The 20,638-nt window shown below is 37.7% G+C and overlaps 1 protein-coding gene across 3 annotated transcripts in view; it reads left to right on the forward strand.

Annotated features, from left to right (window-relative positions):
- The window catches only part of ppp3ca (protein phosphatase 3, catalytic subunit, alpha isozyme), a 71,743-nt gene that overhangs the window by 22,981 nt on the left and 28,124 nt on the right, over positions 1-20,638 (forward strand). For all 3 annotated transcript variants that reach the window (XM_051878305.1, XM_051878307.1, XM_051878306.1), the window contains exons 2-3: positions 2,619-2,819; positions 17,370-17,494. In XM_051878305.1, coding sequence (XP_051734265.1) covers positions 2,619-2,819; positions 17,370-17,494 — 326 coding nt within the window. The remainder of the gene's footprint in view (positions 1-2,618; positions 2,820-17,369; positions 17,495-20,638) is intronic.

Consider the following 20,638-nt stretch of genomic DNA (forward strand, 5'->3'; position numbering starts at 1 on the left):
TCAATGGCACTGTAACTGCACTCAGTAATTATTTCTGTACAGTGCGGGGCGAATCTTCGCTAGCACACACACGTAAATAATTCACCATGCCAATGTTTTGTTGAAGCCAAGTCCCACATTATCAGTGTACACATTAGTGAGTCATAACGGAAAGAAACTGCATTTGCCCCAATTTTTGGTGCAGATATTGTTTTCTTTGTCTAATTTATAAATTGAATTTTCACGCAGCTGAGGATCGGTACATCGTTCTCGCTGCACCTTTATCAATTATTCACATCCAGCTCTTTGGAAGCTTTAATAAGCAGCTTGTCAGTCAACTAACTCACAGCAGCTCCGGCTTTTTTTTTTTTTTTTTGTGATATAAGGCCAATTTTGCATTGCTGTAAGTAAGCTCAACGGACAAATGATGATGCAAGGCTGCCAAGGTTAAAGGAGTTGATAGAGAGCAATTTATGTTCTATGAATGGGTCACAGTGGTCACTTATCTAAATAATAAGTGAGGTCAATTACTTTTTGATTTTGTTTTTTTAGTGGTGGTGCGTTATTTAGCATGTTAACTTAGCGTGATAAAATTGAACTCCATCCAGCTGTTGCTGAACATCCTCTAAGAAACACATCTTTTTGGGGTCAAATAGCCCTTTAGGCAAGACACTAACTAGTTGCCTTTGGAAAATATGTACATTACTGTTTAAAAGTAAGGTCAGTTTTTTTTAATTAATACTTATATTTAGCAAGGATTCATTAAATTGATCAATAATGACAGTAAAGAATTTTATAGTTACAAAATATTTCTATATCAAATTAATTCTGTTCTTTTGAACTTTATATTCATCAAAAAATCCTGAAAAAAAAATGTGTTACGGTTTCCACAAAAACATGAAGAAGTACAACTGTTTTCAACATTGATAATAACAAAAAAATGTTTCTTGAGCACCAAATCAACATATTAGAATGATTTCTGAAGAATCATGATATACTGAAGACCAGGGTCATTATAGTTCATTAAAACCATAAACATTTTCGTTACTTGAAATAACATATACGTTAACTAAAATATTTTTTATATATATTTTGTTTCAGCTAGTTTGCATTTTCTCATTTTAATTTAGTTTAACCTGATGTAAAATTAATGAAAACTACATAGACATATTTAAAAAAAAAAAAAAAAAAAAAAAAAATGACAAAAACAGAACAAAATCACTAAATATTTAAAGGGGTGGTCGATTATGATTTCACTTTTTTCACTTTAGTTAGTGTGTAATGTTGCTGTTTGAGCACAAACAACATCTGCAAAGTTACGATGCTCAAAGTTCAGTGCAAAGGGAGATATTTTCTTTTACAGAAATCACTTTTTAAGGACTACAACAAACAGCTGGTAGGGACTACAACGAGCTTCTTCCTGGGTTGGTGAGATCACTAACCCTAAAATTTACATAAACCCTGCCTGCGAGAACAAGCAACAAAGGGGTGAGGACATGTTGGGCTGCTTTAGAGAAGAGGAAGAGTTGTTGTAGTAAAGTGTTGTTACCATGCGGTCATTTTACACCGGACTGCTTCACAAACGAGGGTCAATTCAACGCTGGATTTGCACAAAAGATTAACATGACGGCACTTGCTAGTCGATGAGTTCAATCAACTCCATGGCAACTACATAAATTTATCCACTAACCGTTCAGAAACGTTCAGTTGCATTCTAAATGTTGTAACTTCTTCCTGAGTCTCTCCATCAGTGTCCGACTCCGGTTTGAACAATGTAAGGCTGAACACAGTTACTGACAATCGTTATTTTGGCTGCGTGAGATTCTCCAGCTTTGTTGTTGTTGGGCAACCAAAACGCGAGCTGTTAAAGCTCCGCCCTCTTCTGGAAAGCGGCCGGGAGCAGCAGCTCATTTGCATTTAAAGGAACACACACAAAAACAGCATGTTTTTGCTTGCACCCTAATAGGGGCAAATTTGACAAGCTATAATAAATGATCTGTGGGGTATTTTGAGCTGAAACTTCACAGACACATACTGGGGGCACCAGAGACGCATATTACATCTTGTAAAAGGGGCATTATAGGGGCATTATAAATATGGAAAATATAAAAATAAAAACTAATAAAAAATATATATTAAACTATATTCGGATCTCAATGATAATTTAGCACTGCTGAAGACTGGAGTAAAGGTTGCTGAAAATTCAGCTTAATCATCACAGGAATAAATTACATTTGAAAATGTATTAAGATGTTTATTATGACATTTTTTATTATGAAAAATGTTTTTTTTTTTTTTTTTTACTGTATCAGATAAATGCATCCTTGATGAGCATAAGAGACTTATTTAAAAAATACCAACCTCAAGCTTTTTAAGAATAATGTAGTTTTGCACACCACTGATATTTTGGGCAGCCATTTTGATTTAAGAAACAAATCCTTGAACATTCTATAAACAGTTAGTGTGGTCTCAGAAAGTATTTAAATTATAGCCAGATGTTGTTAGTTACAAAATATATCCTCAGTGAAAAGTTGAAATTGACCATTCAGTTATGCTTTTGTGCAACATAACTTATTCATGAAAAGTAACTATAACATTCAAATTCTGATGTATTCTTTTTGTTTTGTGCTCCACCACAGCCGTTCCCTTCCCCCTGAGTCACCGCCTCACCATGAAGGAGGTGTTTGACTGTGAGGGGAAACCAAGGGTGGATCTACTGAAAGCCCACCTCACTAAAGAAGGCAGAGTGGAAGAAACCGTGGCCCTCCGAATCATAAACGAAGGAGCCTCTATCTTACGCCAGGAGAAGACCATGCTGGACATAGAGGCACCTGTCACAGGTACTTCCTAGTTCTTTTTGGCAGATTCACCTCACGTACAATATGAAGGGAAATATTTACAAAGTGCTAAAGAGGATGGTTTCATTTGACTTGTATTTAAGTGACTATGTGTGCCGTGTTTTGCAGAAGGGTGGATATATTTTCAGACATTAGTCGATAAAGAGCGTCTGTACATTAGCATCTGTGTGTGTACATAATGCAGTTTGTTATCTGACGCCGTCTGCATGTGTTAACTGTATATCAGTGACAACCTGCTTTGATACCATCAGTAAACAGGACTAAAGAGCAGCGAGACAGCGAGAGTTTGAGAGAGAATGCACAATCCTGACCTCAAATACAAAAATAAACTCCAAAGCACCCAACTGGCAGTTCAAAGAATGAACAAGAGCGAAAAAAACAAATGGCGGCAAAGCGAACAAGCGTTTTCGTATGAAGTTTACCTGTGAAGGTAGCTGTCACTTTAAAGTTTGATCTCTTTTATACTTGCGAATGTGTACATGTGTGCATTTCTCAGGTATTTTAATTCCCTCCTTACCTGCCATCACATCAACTATGAAATGAGAACAGAGGAAAAGTAGTTTTAATATAAAACTAGGGTAATGTACGTACCACATAAAGCATGTCTTTATCTATTCAGTGGCTCGTCTGAGCAGTGCGTCTCTTAATGTGAAGCGCTTTTTCACTTTTATCAGTGTCTTTGGATAATCAATAGAGTTGAGTACTTGATACCCGCGTCCATCTGCAGGAGTGTGTCAGCACACCAGCTGGCCGTGATTTCCGCTGTCTCATTCGCGTATGAGCCGCTTACTCCTGAAAGAAACAGGTCCTTGTGTAACTGCACCAAAAAAATAAATAAATAAATAAAAATACGCAGAGATAATGGACATAGCTTGATTAATTTTTCTTTGTAATGTGATTCTGCTCTCCCAAATGGTACATCTCTTTCACACTGGCAAAATTACAGTATTTTTAATGCTGGTTTAGTGCCTTTTGTTGTTGTTGTTTATTTAATTGTCAATGTCTGCTAGGAACGACATTGCTATTACTATTTTCTTAATCAGTATTTTTTAGGGGTGTAACAATACCCTCATGTCACGATTTGATACATATCACGATACTGAACTCACGATACGATATTATTCCGATACTCCAAGACATATGGTAAAAGGATAACAAATAATGTACTGTTGTTTAAAATGCTAAATTTGGTATCACATTGGGAGTGGAAATGAATAGGTTTGGACTTGGTGCTGGTAACCCAATGCACAGGACAATGGTGACACCAGAATAAAAATATTCATGATTCTAATGCTGAAACACAGATTTATTTTAGATTAATGTGTTTCACTCTGTCACTGACTAGATATATTTAAAATAATGTAGGCCACTCTTTACTGATAACATTTTTATACATTATATATATATATACATATATATATTATGTATATAGTAGTTTAATGTAGTACTGACACTAAAACTCTGTAAACTGCACTCTGTAAACTACTACTTTTTTTCTCACACAGTAATTTTCCTTTTGGTTGAACTATGCACAATATTGTCACTATCCACGATACGATATTGTTGCATTTATATATTGCGATATATTGTGACACGATATATTGTTACACCCCTAGTATTTTTGTTTTGTTTTCTAGTGTAAGGATATAAAAGTCCTTTAAAAAAGATACATTTAGCCTGCTTGAGAAGCAACATTTTAAAGTTACTAATGTTTTGTTTCGAAGAATATATCTTGAATTACTAATTAAATAAAAAAGTGATTGTTTTACAATGTGGGAGGGCTGCAAAATTGAAACAACTTGTGTTAAAATCACTGCACCAAAGGCTGTTTTTGGCAGCTGAAAAAGTCACACGGTCACAAGCTTCGGTGCATCAGGAGTCGCTCACTGCTGTGTTTAAAGGCACAAAGCATTTGAGTTCACTCCGGTTCAGTCGCAGTCTCACAGGAAGAGTTCAATTCCACGGTGCACTTAGATTTGTCTGGTACAGTGCAGCTGTTAAAATCCATCAGTTGATCAGAGCGACCTACAGAGCGAGAGTGAGAGAGATAAAGAGAGAGAGAGAGAGAGAGTGGTTCTCTGCTGCAGAACACACCTACACCTCTGAGTCATCTGCATCTAACAGCTCAATATTCTCTCTCTCTCTCTTTTTCTCTAAATCTCTTCCCATCATCCAGTTCTGCTTGCACCCTGTGTGCTTGCAGTGGGTGATGTGAGAATAAGCATCTCCCCCCTCCACACTCAGCACTGCACAGTCACTGCCACACATGAAGAGAGATACTTACAATTATCACCATTTACAGTTTACTGTGTGTGTGTGTGTGTGTATGTGTGTGTGTGCTTGATTGTGTGATGTCTGTCCCTAAGCTCAGAATATTTGCCCAGATCAGCCAAAATTAGGCCAAGTGAAGTTTATGCCTGCCGATTGTCTATTATTAATATCAAAGGGATATGAAATATGCAGGAGGCACAGTGTACACGAGGACCCATCATTGTCAGTAGATCCGCTTCCTTTGTGATGCAACATAATGGCAAACAAAGACATATCTGCTGCTGTTTGTCACTACCTTCACCCAGCTGTATGGCCATCACCTCATGCTATTGTTAATCAAGACTGCTTACACAATCACACAGATACACACACACACACACACAGAGAGAGAGAGAGCGGTGGTTCAGGCCCATTCATTTATGCTGAGAATGATTTGTGCTGCTTGCTGCTCGCTCATTAAGTCCAGCTTACATAATGGAGAGGAGAGGATGAGGAGAAGAGGAGAGGAGAGGATATGAATAGAAGATGAAAAGATGAGAAGAGTGGATGAAACAGAAGAAGAGATGAACATATGGGAGAATAAGAGGAGCAGATACGAGAAGAGAAGAACAGACGAGAAGAGAGGTGGGGAGAAATGGGAGATGAGGAGAGGAGATGAACAGATGGGAGAATAAGAGGAACAGATGAGCGAGAGAGAAGAGAGGAAGAAGAACAGAGGAGAGGAGATGGAGAGTGGGTGACAGCAGAGGAGAGAGATGAAAAGATGGGAGGGGAGAAGATGAATTGTTCCTCTCCAGGAGAGGAGGTGAAAAGTTGAAAGTAGTGGAGAGAAAAAGAGATGAACATGTGAGATGATGATTTGAGAAGGAAGAAGAAAGGATGAAGAATGAGGTACGGTGAAGAAGAGATCAACAGAGGAGAGGAGAGAGGAAAGGAGATGAAGATGAGAGAAAGGAGGAGTTGAACAGGTGAGAGAATAGGAGTAGCAGATGAGGGAAAGAGGAGAGGAGATGAAGAGAGGAGAGGGGCTGCATAGATGTGAGAAAATGAGAAAGGAGAAGAGATGAATAAATGAGGTGGATGAGATGAATTGATGAGCAGAGAGGAGAAACAAGGAGGGGAGATTAAAAGGTGGGAGAATAAGAATAAGAGGTGAGAGGAGGTGAAAAGAGAAACCTAAAGAGAGTATATGAGAAAGGGAGGAGATGAACAGATGAGAGGGGACGGGATACATCAAAGAGATTCTGGGAGAGGAGAGAAGGTTAAAAATGGAAGGAGGGAGAAAAAGGAGATGAACATGATATGATGGAAGGGAGAGGAGATAGGCAGATGACTGGAGAGGAGCAAATGAGAGGAGCGAGGGAAGGAGGAAAAGAGCAATAAGGAGTGGAGAAGGGAATTAACAGATGGGAGGATGAGAAGAAAATGAAAGAAGAAAGAAGAGATAAAATGAGAAAAGGAGAGAAAAGAGGACAGATGGGAGTATAAGAGGAGAAGATGAGAGTGAATAGGCACTGTATGAAAGAATTGTTGGTTTAACTTAAAGTAAGTTACCTAATTTTGAGTTCATTGAAATTAAAAATTTGAGTTAATACAATGAAGGTGACTGATTTAATCAACAGAAACTCTAAATATTATGTTCTCTGAATCACGTTAATTATAAGTTGATTTGACACAAGAAAAAATGTTGTGATAACAAATCATGAAAATAATTTTTACAGTGAAAAGATGAGGACAAGAGGAAAGTATATGAGGTGAACAGATGGGAGAATAAGATGAACAGAAGAGAGGAGAAAAGGCAGATAAAATAAACAGGAGATGAAGAAATGACAGAAGGAGATAAAAGAGTAGAGGAAATGAACAGATGAGAGGATATGAGAGGAGAAATAGGAGTGGATGAAAGGAGAAAGATGAGAGGAATCAAACAAATGAAAGGAGGAATGGAGATGAACAGATGAGACACAAGGAGCAGATGAAAGGAAAAAAGAGGACATGAACAGTGTGAGGAGAGAGAGGAACAAAGTAGAGGAGATGAATAGAGGTACGTGGAGGTGAAAGGAGGGGGGATGAATAGATGTGATCCTGTTCTTCTCCAGGAGAGGAAAGGATGGGTTACAAAATGAAAAGAAAGGAGAGGAAGGCGATGAACGTATGAGATGATGATTTGAGAGGGGAGAAGGAAGGGAAATGAGATAAGCAGATTACAGTAGAGGAGGAGAGAAAAGGATATGAAGAAATGAGAGGAGAGAGGGAGAGAAAAGAGGAAGGGAGATGAACAGATGGGAGGATATGAGCGAGGAGAGAAGAAGAAAGATGAGAGGAGTCAAACAAATGAAGGGAGGAAAGGAGATGAACAGATGAGATAGAAGGAGCAGATGAGAGGAGAAAAGGGGGAGATGAACAGAGGAGAGAAGAAAGAACAGGATGAATAGATGACAAAAGAGAGAACAGGAGATGAATCAATGAGATGATGATATGAGAGGAGAGGAAAGGAGAGGAGATAAGCTGATTACAGAAGAGGACAAGATGTGAGGAGAAGAGCAGATGAAGAAGAGAGAGGAAACGAGTTGAAGAAATGAGAGGAGAGATGGAGAGAAAAGAGGAAGGGAAGTGAACAGATTGGAGCACGTGAGTGAGGAGAGAGGAAGAAAGATGAGAGGAGTCAAACAAATGAAGGGAGGAAATGAGATGAACAGATGACATAGAAGGAGCAGATGAGAGGAGAAAAAGGGGAGATGAACAGTGAGAGGAGAGGAGGTGAATAGATTACAAAAGAGGAGAGAACAGAGGAGATGAATCAATGAGATGATGACATGAGAGAGAGGAAAGAAGAGGAGATGTGAGGAAGTGAAGAGCAGATGAAGAGGAGAAAAGGGAGATGAACAGTGAGAGAAGGAAGAAGAACAGGAGAGGAGGTGAATAGATTACAAAAGAGGAGAGAACAGAGGAGATGAATCAATGAGATGATGATATGAGAGAGGAGAGGAAAGAAGAGGAGATGTGAGGAAGAGAAGAGCAGATGAAGAGGAGAAAAAGGGGAGATGAACAGTGAGAAGAGGAAGAAGAACAGAGGAGAGGAGAGGAGGTGAATAGATTACAAAAGAGGAGAGAACAGAGGAGATGAATCAATGAGATAATAGATCAGCAGATTACAGAAGAGGAACAGATGTGAGGAGGAGAAGAGTAGATGAAGAGGAGAGAGGAAAAGAGATAAAGAAATAAGAAGAGAAATGGAAAAAAGAGGAGGGGAAATGAACTCATGGGAGGATATGAGTGAGGAGAAGAAGAAAGATGAGAGGAGTCAAACAAATGAAGGGAGGAAAGGAGATGAACAGATGAGATAGAAGGAGCAGATGAGAGGAGAAAAGGGAGATTAACAGTGAGAGGAGAGGAGGTGAATAGATTTCAAAGGAGGAGAGAACAGAGGAGATAATTCAATGAGATGATATGAGAGAGGAGAGGAAAGGAGGAGATAGGCAGATTATAGAAGAGCAGATGAAGAGGAGAAAAGGGGGAGATGAACATTGAGAGAAGAGGAAGAAGAACAGAGGAGATGAGGTGAATAGACTACAAAAGAGGAGAGAACAGAGGAGATGAATCAATGAAATGATGATATGAGAGGAGAGGAGATGTGAGGAGGAGAAGAGCAGATGAAGAGGAGAAAAGGGGGAGATGAACAGTGAGAGGAGAGGAGGTGAATAGATGACAAAGGAGGAGAGAACAGAGGAGATGGAATCAATGAGATGATAGAGAGGACAGGAAAGGAGAGGAGATAAGCAGATTATAGAAGAGGAGAAGATGTGAGGAGGAGAAGAGCAGACAAAGGAGAAAAAGGGGAGATGAACATTGAGAGAAGAGGAAGAAGAACAGAGGAGAGGAGATGAGGTGAATAGACTACAAAAGAGGAGAGAACAGAGGAGATGAATCAATGAGATGAGAAGCAGATTTCAGAAGAGGAGCAGATGTGAGGAGGAGAAGAGCAGATGAGGAGGAGAGAGGAATAGAGATGAGGAAATGAGAGGAGAAATGGAAAAAAGAGGAGGGAAAATGAACAGATGGGAGGATATGAGTGAGGAGAGAAGAAAGAGAGGAGTCAAACAAATGAAGGGAAGAAAGGAGTTGAACAGATTAGAAAGAAGGAGCAGATGAGAGGAGAAAAAGTGGAGATGAACAGTGAGAGGAGAGGAAGAAGAACAGAGGAGAGGAGGTGAATAGATGACAAAGGAGGAGAGAACAGAGGAGATGAATCAATGAGATGATATGAGAGAGGAGAGGAGATAAGCAGATTACAGAAGAGGAGCAGATGTGAGGAGAGAGGAAAAGAGATGAAGAAATGAGAGGAGAAATGGAAAAAAGAGGAGGTGAAATGAACAGATGGGAGAATATGAGCGAGGAGAGAAGAAGAAAGATGCAAGGAGTCAAACAAATGAAGGGAGGAAATGAGATGAACAGATGAGATAGAAGGAGCAGATGAAAGGAGAAAAGGGGAGATGAACAGGAGAGGAGGTGAAGAGATGATAAAAGAGGAGAGAACAGAGGAGATGAATCAATGAGATGATATGAGAGAGGAGAGGAGAGGAGAGGAGATAAGCAGATTACAGAAGAGGAGCAGATGTGAAGAGGAGAAGAGCAGATGCAGAGGAGAGAGGAAAAGAGATGAAGAAATAAGAGGAGAAATAGAAAAAAGAGGAACAGATGGGAGGATATGAGCGAGGAGAGAAGATGAGAGGAGTCGAACAATTGAAGAGAGGAAAGGAGATGAACAGATGAGATAGAAGGAGGAGAGGAGAATAAGGGGAGATGAACAGTGAGAGGAGAGGAAGAAGAACAGGAGAGGAGAGGAATAGATGACAAAAGAGGAGAGAACAGAGGAGATGAATCAATAAGATTCAGATTAGATAAGCAGATTACAGAAGAGAAGCAGATGTGAGGAGGAGAAGAGATGAAGAAATGAGAGGAGAAATGGAAAAAAAGAGGAGGGGAAATGAACAGATGGGAACATATGAGAGAGGAGAGAAGAAAAGCAGATGAAAGGAGATGAGAGAAAAGTAGAAAGAAAATGAACACATAAATGAAAGCATGAGAGGACAAAAGAGGAGATGAACAGACAGGAGAGAGAGGTGTGATCTGTTGGACTGATCGGATATCAGGAGTAAAGGAGGAGCACAGAGAGAAACGTCATTCAGTCACTGTGAAACATCGGATTCCATCTACATTCTTCTCCTCATGCGCTCGGGCGGCATGTGACCCGGGAATGTGAACAAGCATGTTAATTGCACATTTGATACCTGTTTCTCCTCAAGCACAGTTAAAATCAGCTTGGCGAACCAGCCGTTTCGTTTAAACAGAAGCACTTAACACCAGGACCCGGGATCATTTTCATGCACAATTCATATACCTCTTCATGCATAATGTAATGTCTCAATATGCAGGATCCGCTCATTTATATACAGTAAACGCCATTTACTAACACAGCCTGGGCGCATCTGACTTGCCCATGCATTATGCAGCTCTGATGCTGCAACGTGACTGGGCATATCTGCATTTCCCACCCACCCCCCGTTTTGGATTATATAAACCTATCCATATCTACAAAGACTTTAACTACAGGAATTTCAGACCGCAGCAGAGCTCTGCCATATGAGCAGGTTTGAAGTCGTCAGGAGTAAACCAGGCACCCACACTGTAAAAAATTATTTTCATGATTTGTTATCGCAACATTTTTTATTTTGTCAAATCAACTTAAGATAATTAATGTGGTTCAGATAACATAATATTTTGAGTTTCTGTTGATTAAATCAATCGCTTTCATTGCATTAACTCAAATTTTTAATTTCAGTGAACTCAAAATTTAAAGGCAACCAAGTAACTTACTTTTAAACCAACATGAATCGAGTTTTTAATGGCTCGATTCGTAACGTCTCATATGAGGCAAAATCAAATGGTGTCGTGCACCATTTCCCACAATGCATCTTGTTTTTATCGATGCTTTGGGTGCAGTAGAGGAGGCAGGGTGAGAGAAGGGAAAAAGCACAGCATGAGAAGGCTGGTGCGGGAACAGCTGAATACAAGGGGGCGGAAGAATCTCTTTACCAGTTGGTGGAGGAGCGAGCGTGTGCAGATAAGTGAGAGAGTTCAACTTGTCACCTCCCTGTCGTTCATCAATCCTGCTCTTGCAGAAAAAAAGTGAGAGAAACAGCGCTAACTGCTGCCCTCTTGGCCCCGGCCTTCCAGAAAACGGTCCCTTTAGCCATTCTCGACATCATTTCCTCTAGAGGCTTTCATTTTTCCTGACTATGCTGCAGTGCTTGATTACTTCTAGGGCTTTTGGTCTATAATGTGCGTTAATGGTTCATGTTAATGGCCCATTTTGCATGTATGTCAGACTCGGTGGACTGCTTGCGGCTGCTGTATGATTTAGGACAGATAAGTCCACTAATTTATTTGACATGAGGAATCTTAATTTAAGCCGCTTCCCCTGAGACATTTAAGGCTAAATGAATGGTTGTTTTGAGAATGGATCTATTGATTTGGGAATTGATCTGGAAGTGAAGGAGCTGTTTGGGTAGAGCCTGACAGAATGCTTGTGTCCCTGTATTGATTTAGCATTATAGGAAAAGGAGGCCAACATGATATATTTATTAAGCTTGAAACATGAATGCTTGTTAAAGGGTTAGTTCACCCAAAAATTAAATTTCTGTCATTAATTACTCACCCTCATGTCAATCCACACCTGTAATACCTTCGTTCATCTTCGGAACACAAATTAAGATATTTTTGATGAAATCCGAGAGGTTTTTTTATCTCCCATTGAAAGCAACATAATTACTGTCATTCAAGGTCCAGAAAATTAGTAAAAACATTGTTAAAATAGTCTACATGTGACTACAGTGGTTCAACCTTAATATTATGAATGTGGTAATTACGTTGCTTTCTAGTGGGGGATAAAAAAAACTCTCGATTTCATCAAAAACATCTTAATTTGTGTTCCGAAGATGAACGTAGGTCTTAAAGGTTTGGAATGACATGAGGGTGAGTAATTAATGACAGAAAAATCATTTTTAGGTGAACTAACCCTTTAAGGTATGTAAAGTTGATTAAAATACCCATATAATCAAAATTAAACTTAATCTGTGAGCTTTGTGTCTATCTGTATGCTAGTGTTCTCCTAAATGATGACAAATTTCACTTTTAGCAGATCAAATCCAAATGTACTTATTTTTTAATGGAATATTGCAGTGTTTATTATAAATGATTTATACATGCACATCATTGTTTGTTAAAAATTCAAGTGTCCTTGTCATTTTTAATCAAAATCATTAACTTTCCCTTGCTTCCAGCAATCTTTCACTCACATGAAATCGCAGCAATTAGCAAACGATAACAATCCAATCAATTCCTCATGGATAAAGTCAAGTCACACTGATTTTTCTCTCATTTGAGAAGCCATTTCACTCGGATATAAGTCAGAATAGAGAAGAAAAGACGATTGCAATTTCTCTTTCGTGCTAAAAGTGTCTTTCTTCTGGGAAAGCAAGTCAAAAATATTGATGACATCCTGCACTACACATATTTTGTCCAATCAAATTGTCGCTAGAATGAGATTTCCCCTTGCACTCTCTTTAGCTGTTTTGAATACGTCTAAACAGCCCATAAGGAGCAGGTTCATATGGGGTCTGGTAAGCGGTCTGGACCGCTCGCAAAGGCTTTAGTTACTGATGCTATGTCTGACAAGCCATGTTGCTCTCACGCCACACATGTTCTCACACAGTGAAAAACACATTGCGGAGCAAAGAGGACACTGATAGTGTGTCGACAGACAAGACGGAGCAGGTTACTTTTGATATGAAACAAAGTCTCAATTTTCAAATTTTGTCATTTTTGAAGAATTTTAAACAATAAATACCGTTTTGTGGCTATAATGTGTCCTGACATGTAGTGCCTCAGTTCAAGCGGCTCGTGAAACGATCATCTCTTCCTACTAGTTAATTTATAGCTTAAAATAAACATGAATGAACATCAGAAGGAATGTTGTTTCAACCGTGGAAAGATGTCAGTAGACACCATTTTTCAAGTTCACCGAAGTTAATCTACTAACTCCCCCAACTGCTTTGTCAGACATACCAGCGGATTCTGCGTCATGTTTGGTAAGATCGCCCTCAATCAAACTCCTGTCGAAAGGGTCATTTGCGACTTTTTATTTCACAATTCTGACTTTTTTTCTCGCAATTGCGAGTTTATATCTCACAATTCTTTTTTTTTTCTTAGAACTGAAATGTAAACTCACAATTGTAAGTTATAGTCAGAATTGCGTGTTATGAAGTCAGAATTGCGAGACATAGTCTCAATTCTGACTCTCTCGCAATTGCGAAATATAAACTCACAATTGCATCTTATAAAGTCAGAATTGCGAGTTTATACAGTGCACAGCATAAATGAGTACACCCCCTCTGAAACTTCTGAAAGTCAGCAATTACTCAATTACTTAAAAGACATGTTAAGGTTCTTTAGAGATATAATGTTCCAGCAAGTCTGCTTAATCAATTACCAAAGAATGTCAAAATTATTCAGGAAAATAAGATTTTCTTATCAAGGTGATAAAATGTTGTGTAGCAACAATGAGTACACCCTCCTAAAAGTTACTAAATAAAATGAAATAAAACATTTCTGGTGTAAGTTTAAGGCAATGTTTGATCAACAGGTAAGTATGTTGAACCAAAACATTTAAAGAGAAGTAATTTCTTGACGATTAAAAGTGTTATATAGCCCACTGAATCATTCTCAGACTTAATGCTGACAACAATGGAACCACTTGGGAGAGAACTGTCAGGAGACTTATTTCTGAGCACAAAAGAGGACAGTGGTACAAGAGGATTACCACATCATTTTTTGAAGTGTGAAAATATAGCAAAAGTAACAGAAATTCAAAAACAATGGACTTGTGACATGCCCCGAAATAATCAGGCCTTCATTTTAAGCTTTCATTTAGTGATGAGGGATTTTTTTGCTAGACAAAGAGCAGGAGAAATACCAAGTGAGTGTCTCAGAGCCAGCAAAAGCTACAAAAAGAGTGACTGTTTATCTCACAGAGTAAGATGCTGCCTGCAGAAATGACATGCATGGTTGTTGTTCTCACTGGAACTACCTACTGTAGCCAAAGCACAATAAAGTCAGTTAGCTATTTCCAAACCCCATATTTACAAAATATAGATTCTGGGAATCAATACTCTGGTCTCATGAGACCAAATCAATCATTTTGTATCTAACAGCATCCAAAATGTTATGGTGTTGCTAGAGGAGGAGTACAGTGAGAAGTGCCTGGTTCCCACAGTAAAGTTCAGTGGTAGTAAAGCTCTTATATAGGGATGTAGGAGTGCTGAAGGTGTGAGGGAGTTGTGCTTTAACAATGCTGCCATGAATTCCTACACCACTGTGTAATTTAATACACAAACTTGAAACAGAAGATGTTACTCTTTCCTCATTCCCTGCATTGTTGGCATTTTTTCAACATGACAATGAGAATATGCATTCTCCCAAGGTGAAAAACCTTCTGTGGACATGTATTGCACTCAATCTTAACACTCTTGAGCACCTGTGGGGGATTCCGTAGAGACGAGTTGAGCAACACTCCCCATTAAAGATCAGTGCATTTATGGAGCTCATCATACAGGAGTTAAACAGGACAGATGTGACAATTTGTCATGAACTTGTACACTCCGTGCCAAGAAGGGTCAGAGCAGTATATTCAAAATTATGGAGGGCATCCTAAGTGCTAGAATTTTATACATTTGTTGAATTAAATCTAGGGTGTACTCATTTCTGCAATCCTTAATTTAAACAAAATTGGCTAATTTACTTATTTTATGGCTATTAATGACATATATTTCTCAGTTTTATTAGGGATGCACCGATACCAGTATCGGTATCGGGCCCGATACTAAGCTCGTGTACTTGTACTCGTACTCGTACTCGTAAAAATGTCCCCTGATACCAAAGACCGATACCTCACGTGACGTAACTGTCAGAATTTTCCACGCACAGAGACACCGGCAGCAGCAGCAGAAACAATGTTAGCCTCAGGGGTGTGGAAATACAAATACAGGATATGTGTCAGTATCAATGGATTCGGTCTTAAAGGGACCGTAGCCTATATTTGTCATTAATGTTAATAAAACAACAAAAGATGTTAAATAAATGTATACATGGTAAATAAACCTACTGTATCTGAAAAACAAGTTTATTTAATTTTTATCTCTATAGTATTTGTCGTATTGTTTGTAATTTATTTGTAAATTTATTTTTATATAACAACAATTATATATATATTGGTAATTATGCCCTTTGAAGGTTATTGGACACTGTGAAATTTTTGCACATAAAAATTATTACTTTTTTCGTTAGAGTAACAATAAAGAAGCTGTCCTACATTCATTAGTCTCACTGTGTTGTGCTTGGAAAACTGCAACGTCACCAAAAAAAAAAAAAAGAGAGAGAGAGAGAGAGAAATTAATAAATGTATAGGCATCGGTATCGGCGAGTACCAGAAAAAAAGTATCAGTACTCGTTCTCAGTCCTTAAAAAATGGTATCGGTGCATCCCTAGTTTTTATTATGTATATGTTTAATGCATTTTAGTTTTGCCATTTTTCCATGAGTTGTATTAGTGATCATAAAGAAAATACATCTTTTATATTTGTTCAGAGGGGGTGTACTCATTTATGCTGTGCACTGTATCTTACAATTCTGACTTTATAACTCACAATTGTGACTTTATATCACACAATTCTGACTTTATAACTTGCAATTCTGACTTTATATCTCGCAATTCTTAGAAAAAAGTCAGAATTGTGAGATAAAAAGTCGCAATTACCTTCTTTATTTTTTTATTCATGGCGGAAACAAGCTTCCATAAGCAATCCATTTACTAGTCGATTTTGAAAATACTGTATGTTGTTTTGCACATCCCTGTTTTTATGTATTGCCTTCCTGTTTCAATAGGACATACACTATTGTTCAAAAGTTTGGTGTCAGTCAGTCTGTTTTTTTGAAAGAAATTAATACTTTTATTCAGCAGTTATGCATTAAAAGTGACAGTAAAGAAATGTTACAAAAGATTTCTATTTCAAATAAATGCTGCTCTTTTGAACTTTCTATTCATCAAAAAATCTTGCAAAAAAAAAAAAGTACTACAGTTTATTGGAATTTCTGAAGGATCGTGTGACACTGAAGACTGGAGTAATGATGCTGAAAATTCAGCTTTGCCATCATAAAAATGAATTACATGTATAAAAAATGAAAATAGAAAATAGTATAATATTGTAAAATCTTACAATATTACCATTTTTACTGTATTTTTAATTAAAAAAATGAAGTTTAATGAGCATAAGAGACTTGAACAGAATTGTACATTAACAAGGAAATAAAACTGCTTGTCGAGCGATGTCATGGTGTTTTAAGTGGGAGAAACAGGAAGCGAGATGCTCCACAGTTTCTCACAGGTCTCAAGCATGGTGACGCACTTACACTAGGTCATATCACACAATCTGGACTTTTGCTGTAAATCAGACTGCTCAAGCGTCGGAGTCTGACTGAAATTCCTTCCTCACAAACTCAGAACAAACACTCTTGCTTATAATTTGACGACACTCTATCTTTGCATGACATGCAGTGATGTGGGCTTCATATCTAGGTTTTCATATGTGATGCAAGAGCTAAGAGGGTTTTAAATGCGTGTTTCCCTCTCTGTCCGTGGCCACACCCACACACACTACAGGCTGAGAGGCCTCTGGGGCAAACGCTTAGGCAGCATCTCCATGCCAACGCAAACTCCTCATTTATTTCATTCTTTATTCTCATCAAATTCATGTCTCCATGGCAACAAGAGTTTGCATTTCTCTCCCTCTCTCTCCCTCAGAGAGAGAGAATTATGTTGCTAAAGGAGCAACATAGATCTTCAGGCCAGCTTTGTTGGATATAGGCTCTTAGGTGGTTCACGCCCCCAGATGTGCACAGCTGTGATTGTGCTTCCTGTCAATTCGATCAGTTCATTATAGTTCGAGTTGACATTAAGGGATTACGCCCAGCACAGAGCTGCGGTTATAGTATGATGATTTTAGTAGCTATGGCTGTATGAATCTGCCATGGATTAACATTTGTATATCCTGTATATTGAACAAACTGTTGCGCCTGTTTGCATCCATCTCAGCAAGTCAATATTTTCTCCTCTCTCTCTTTCTCCACTGCCTTCTCTTCCTTTATGCAGTGTGCGGTGACATCCATGGGCAGTTTTTCGACCTGATGAAGCTGTTTGAGGTGGGCGGCTCTCCAGCCACGACACGATACCTCTTCCTGGGCGACTATGTGGACCGGGGTTACTTCAGTATCGAGGTGAGAAGAGTATGCATCCATCTATTCATGGTTTCAACGTGGATTTTTAATCACGTTGATCAAAATAATTGGTTCATTTGGATTAATTTAAATGAAAAGGTTCATTTGTGTCATCACCAGGTCTAGTTTAAATCTGCATTTCAGTACTAATTTTGTAGAAAAATCTGCAGAATTTTTTAAAATATGGTGAAATGGTGTTAAAAAGAGTAACTGCACTAGCTGAAAGCATTAAATTAGACAGAATATTTAATAAATTAATTCTACGAAAACCTGCAGAGGTTAAATGTTGTGATTAATATTAATGAATAAACATTTATAAATATTAATACAATAAATATTTATAAATATTAATTCAATAAATACTTAGCTAAGTACTATTAAAAATGTATAAATGTGACACATTTCTGGAAAAAAAAAGAGAAATATTCCATGTAGTCTTTCATTTAATAACAGGGTTTCCTACGCAGTCTGGAAAAGTATGGAATTTGATTTTAATATTTTTCAGGTCTGGAAAGTATGGAAAAAAGAAGAGTATGGAAAAATATTTGTGTTTCCAGACTATTTCTCCCATTTCAGTTTCCTGAAATATAAAATTAAGAATTTCTAATTCATATAAGCAGATTGATTTCATGGCAAAAGTTTAGTGATCATTTAGTGATTGTCAAACATGACTCAATGAATTTTTACCATAATTTTTACCAATTTTTACCAGTCTCTCTTGAACTTCACTAAACAAATGTGTGTGTGCGACTCAAACCAGCAACACATTACAGTATCAGCTTGATGTGTCAGAGGTGAATATGAGAAGATTATAAATAGGGCTGCAACAAACGATTATTTTGATAATTGATTCATCTAGCGTTATTAGAACGATTAATCGACTAATTGCTGATTATTTCACCGATTAATCAGTGTTTGATCGATTATTACATTACAGTTGTGCTATAGCGCCCCACTGGTCAAACCGCATTGTTGCAGGGCCTAAAAACAGGTCATATGACTATTCAATAGAGATGCACCGATACTAAATTTCTCTGCCGATACTGATAGCCGATTATTCACAATGATATCGGCCGATGCCGATACCGATAGTTTGGTTTTTCTTAAGGAAAAAAATCTCTCCCAAATAATGTTGCAAACTATACAGGGAACCCTCTCATTTGGTACACTACAATATTAGAATTTACAATTAACAACAGAGGTATTATATTCAGCTGCTGTTTATTTTCAGATATAACAATTACACTCAAATAAAAACTGAAATGTTTGTATAAAACTTAGTATCACATAAGGTAGTTTTCATAAGCACTTGTTGTCTTCATGGCAAATTTACACAAACACAAATATAATTAACAGTAAATAAGCTCCTCTCTAGTTTATTTGTATATATATATATATATATATATATATATATATATATATAAACACCATTTATTGTTTGAATTTCATGATAAAATGGACAGAATTTGAAAACTGAAACTTTTATTCTTATTAGAAATAAAGCACAAATCTTTTTGCAATTATTGGATGGGAGGCGCTACAAATAATATTTGATGTAGGACCTGGCAACCCTGGCTTGAACTATGGGTGTTTCATAGGGTCAAAAAGAGCCTGCTTTAACGTCACTATTTTAAAACAGTTAATGCGTTAAAATTCAACACAAGAGTGATTTTCTTCACACACAGTATGTATGAGTTGCACGTCTTTCCGCACCCTTTTGATTGACAGGATATAATCGGGCCTGATCATCGGCAGTTTTTAAACAATCGGCCAATGGCCGATAGTGATGATAATAGCTTTTATCGGCCGATACCGATTGTTGGCCGATATATCGGTGCATCTCTACTATTCAACAACAACAAAAAAAAGTTATAAAGAGTTTTAGGTTTCTTCTCATCATATTAGCACATTATCAAACCAATGGGAAAATTCCTGAGAAAATATTTACAGATGATTGTATTATACCCAAATATAATGCTGCATGAACCATTTATGTTAAATAGGGTCTGAGAAATCTACAGAGAAGTTTGGAAATTTGTCTGGAAAAGTATGGAATTTTGAAATTGAAAATGTGTAGGAACCCTGTAATAAACATGATAACTATTTTAATCAATTAATAAATGCTCATTAAAACAGCAAATAAAAAAGCAAATAAAGGGGTCATGATGTCTTGTTTAAAAATGAATCTGCAGTAAAATGAAGCGAACAAACATACAGTGTCTTACTGATGCGACCTGGAACTTCGTTAAAAATAAAGTTCATCCACGCTTCATAATGTTAGAATCAGAAGGATGCAATGCAAAGTCTGTGTTTTTCCACAACTTGTCTTACAAAATGTCTTGTAATCCTCAGAGGCATCTCTATCGTTTTGTTGCTGGAGTAATCCTGCGTTTGCGTCCGTCTCGTATTTATTACTACATGACATAATGTAGTGGCAATGATGTAGAAGTATCTTCTTCTGCAGAGGCGCTCTTTCGTCACATTATTACGTCTAAATGTGACAAAATCCAAAACGAGTCGTTTTTGGACTAATGAGAAAGTTTTGAGTTCTGAAACTTACAGGATATATTTATAGTATAATGACCTCTTATATGTCAAAAGATCAAGGAAAATTTGATTTCTCAATTCAGGACCCTTTAATAAGCTTTTGTTTTCCATGGATTATAGCATGCCAGATTTCAAGACACCACTGTAACTGCTTGCACCAAAAAATATTAATAATAATATGCCAGTAACAATTAAATAAAATATAAAATAAAATAAACATTCAACAAGATATTAATGCACATATACAAATAGCAAGTGTCTGCAGCTCAAAAACGAATTTTGTTGCAGCTGAAGCATAATTGTCCTCCCTGCATTCATTCATGTCTTAAAATTCCCCCCCAAAAAATGTATGTTCCATTTTCAAGGCAGTTGGTAGGTTTTGGATCCTACAGTTTCTTTTGACCAAAAAGACACGGTTATTGGCTGATAGTCTCATCGCTGTTATCTTGTAACTCTAGAGTGTTCCTTTGATAACAAGAATTGCCAATTCTGTCACACACGTCAGGGAATCATCCTCCAGCTTCAAACAGAGAGGAGGAATCAGTCATCCGTGAGCGCTGTGCTCTGACATTCACGTTCTTTGACATGTCCAGTTTC

Source organism: Ctenopharyngodon idella, chromosome 21 (assembly GCF_019924925.1).
Source record: "Ctenopharyngodon idella isolate HZGC_01 chromosome 21, HZGC01, whole genome shotgun sequence".
Classification (NCBI taxonomy): Eukaryota; Metazoa; Chordata; class Actinopteri; order Cypriniformes; family Xenocyprididae; genus Ctenopharyngodon; species Ctenopharyngodon idella.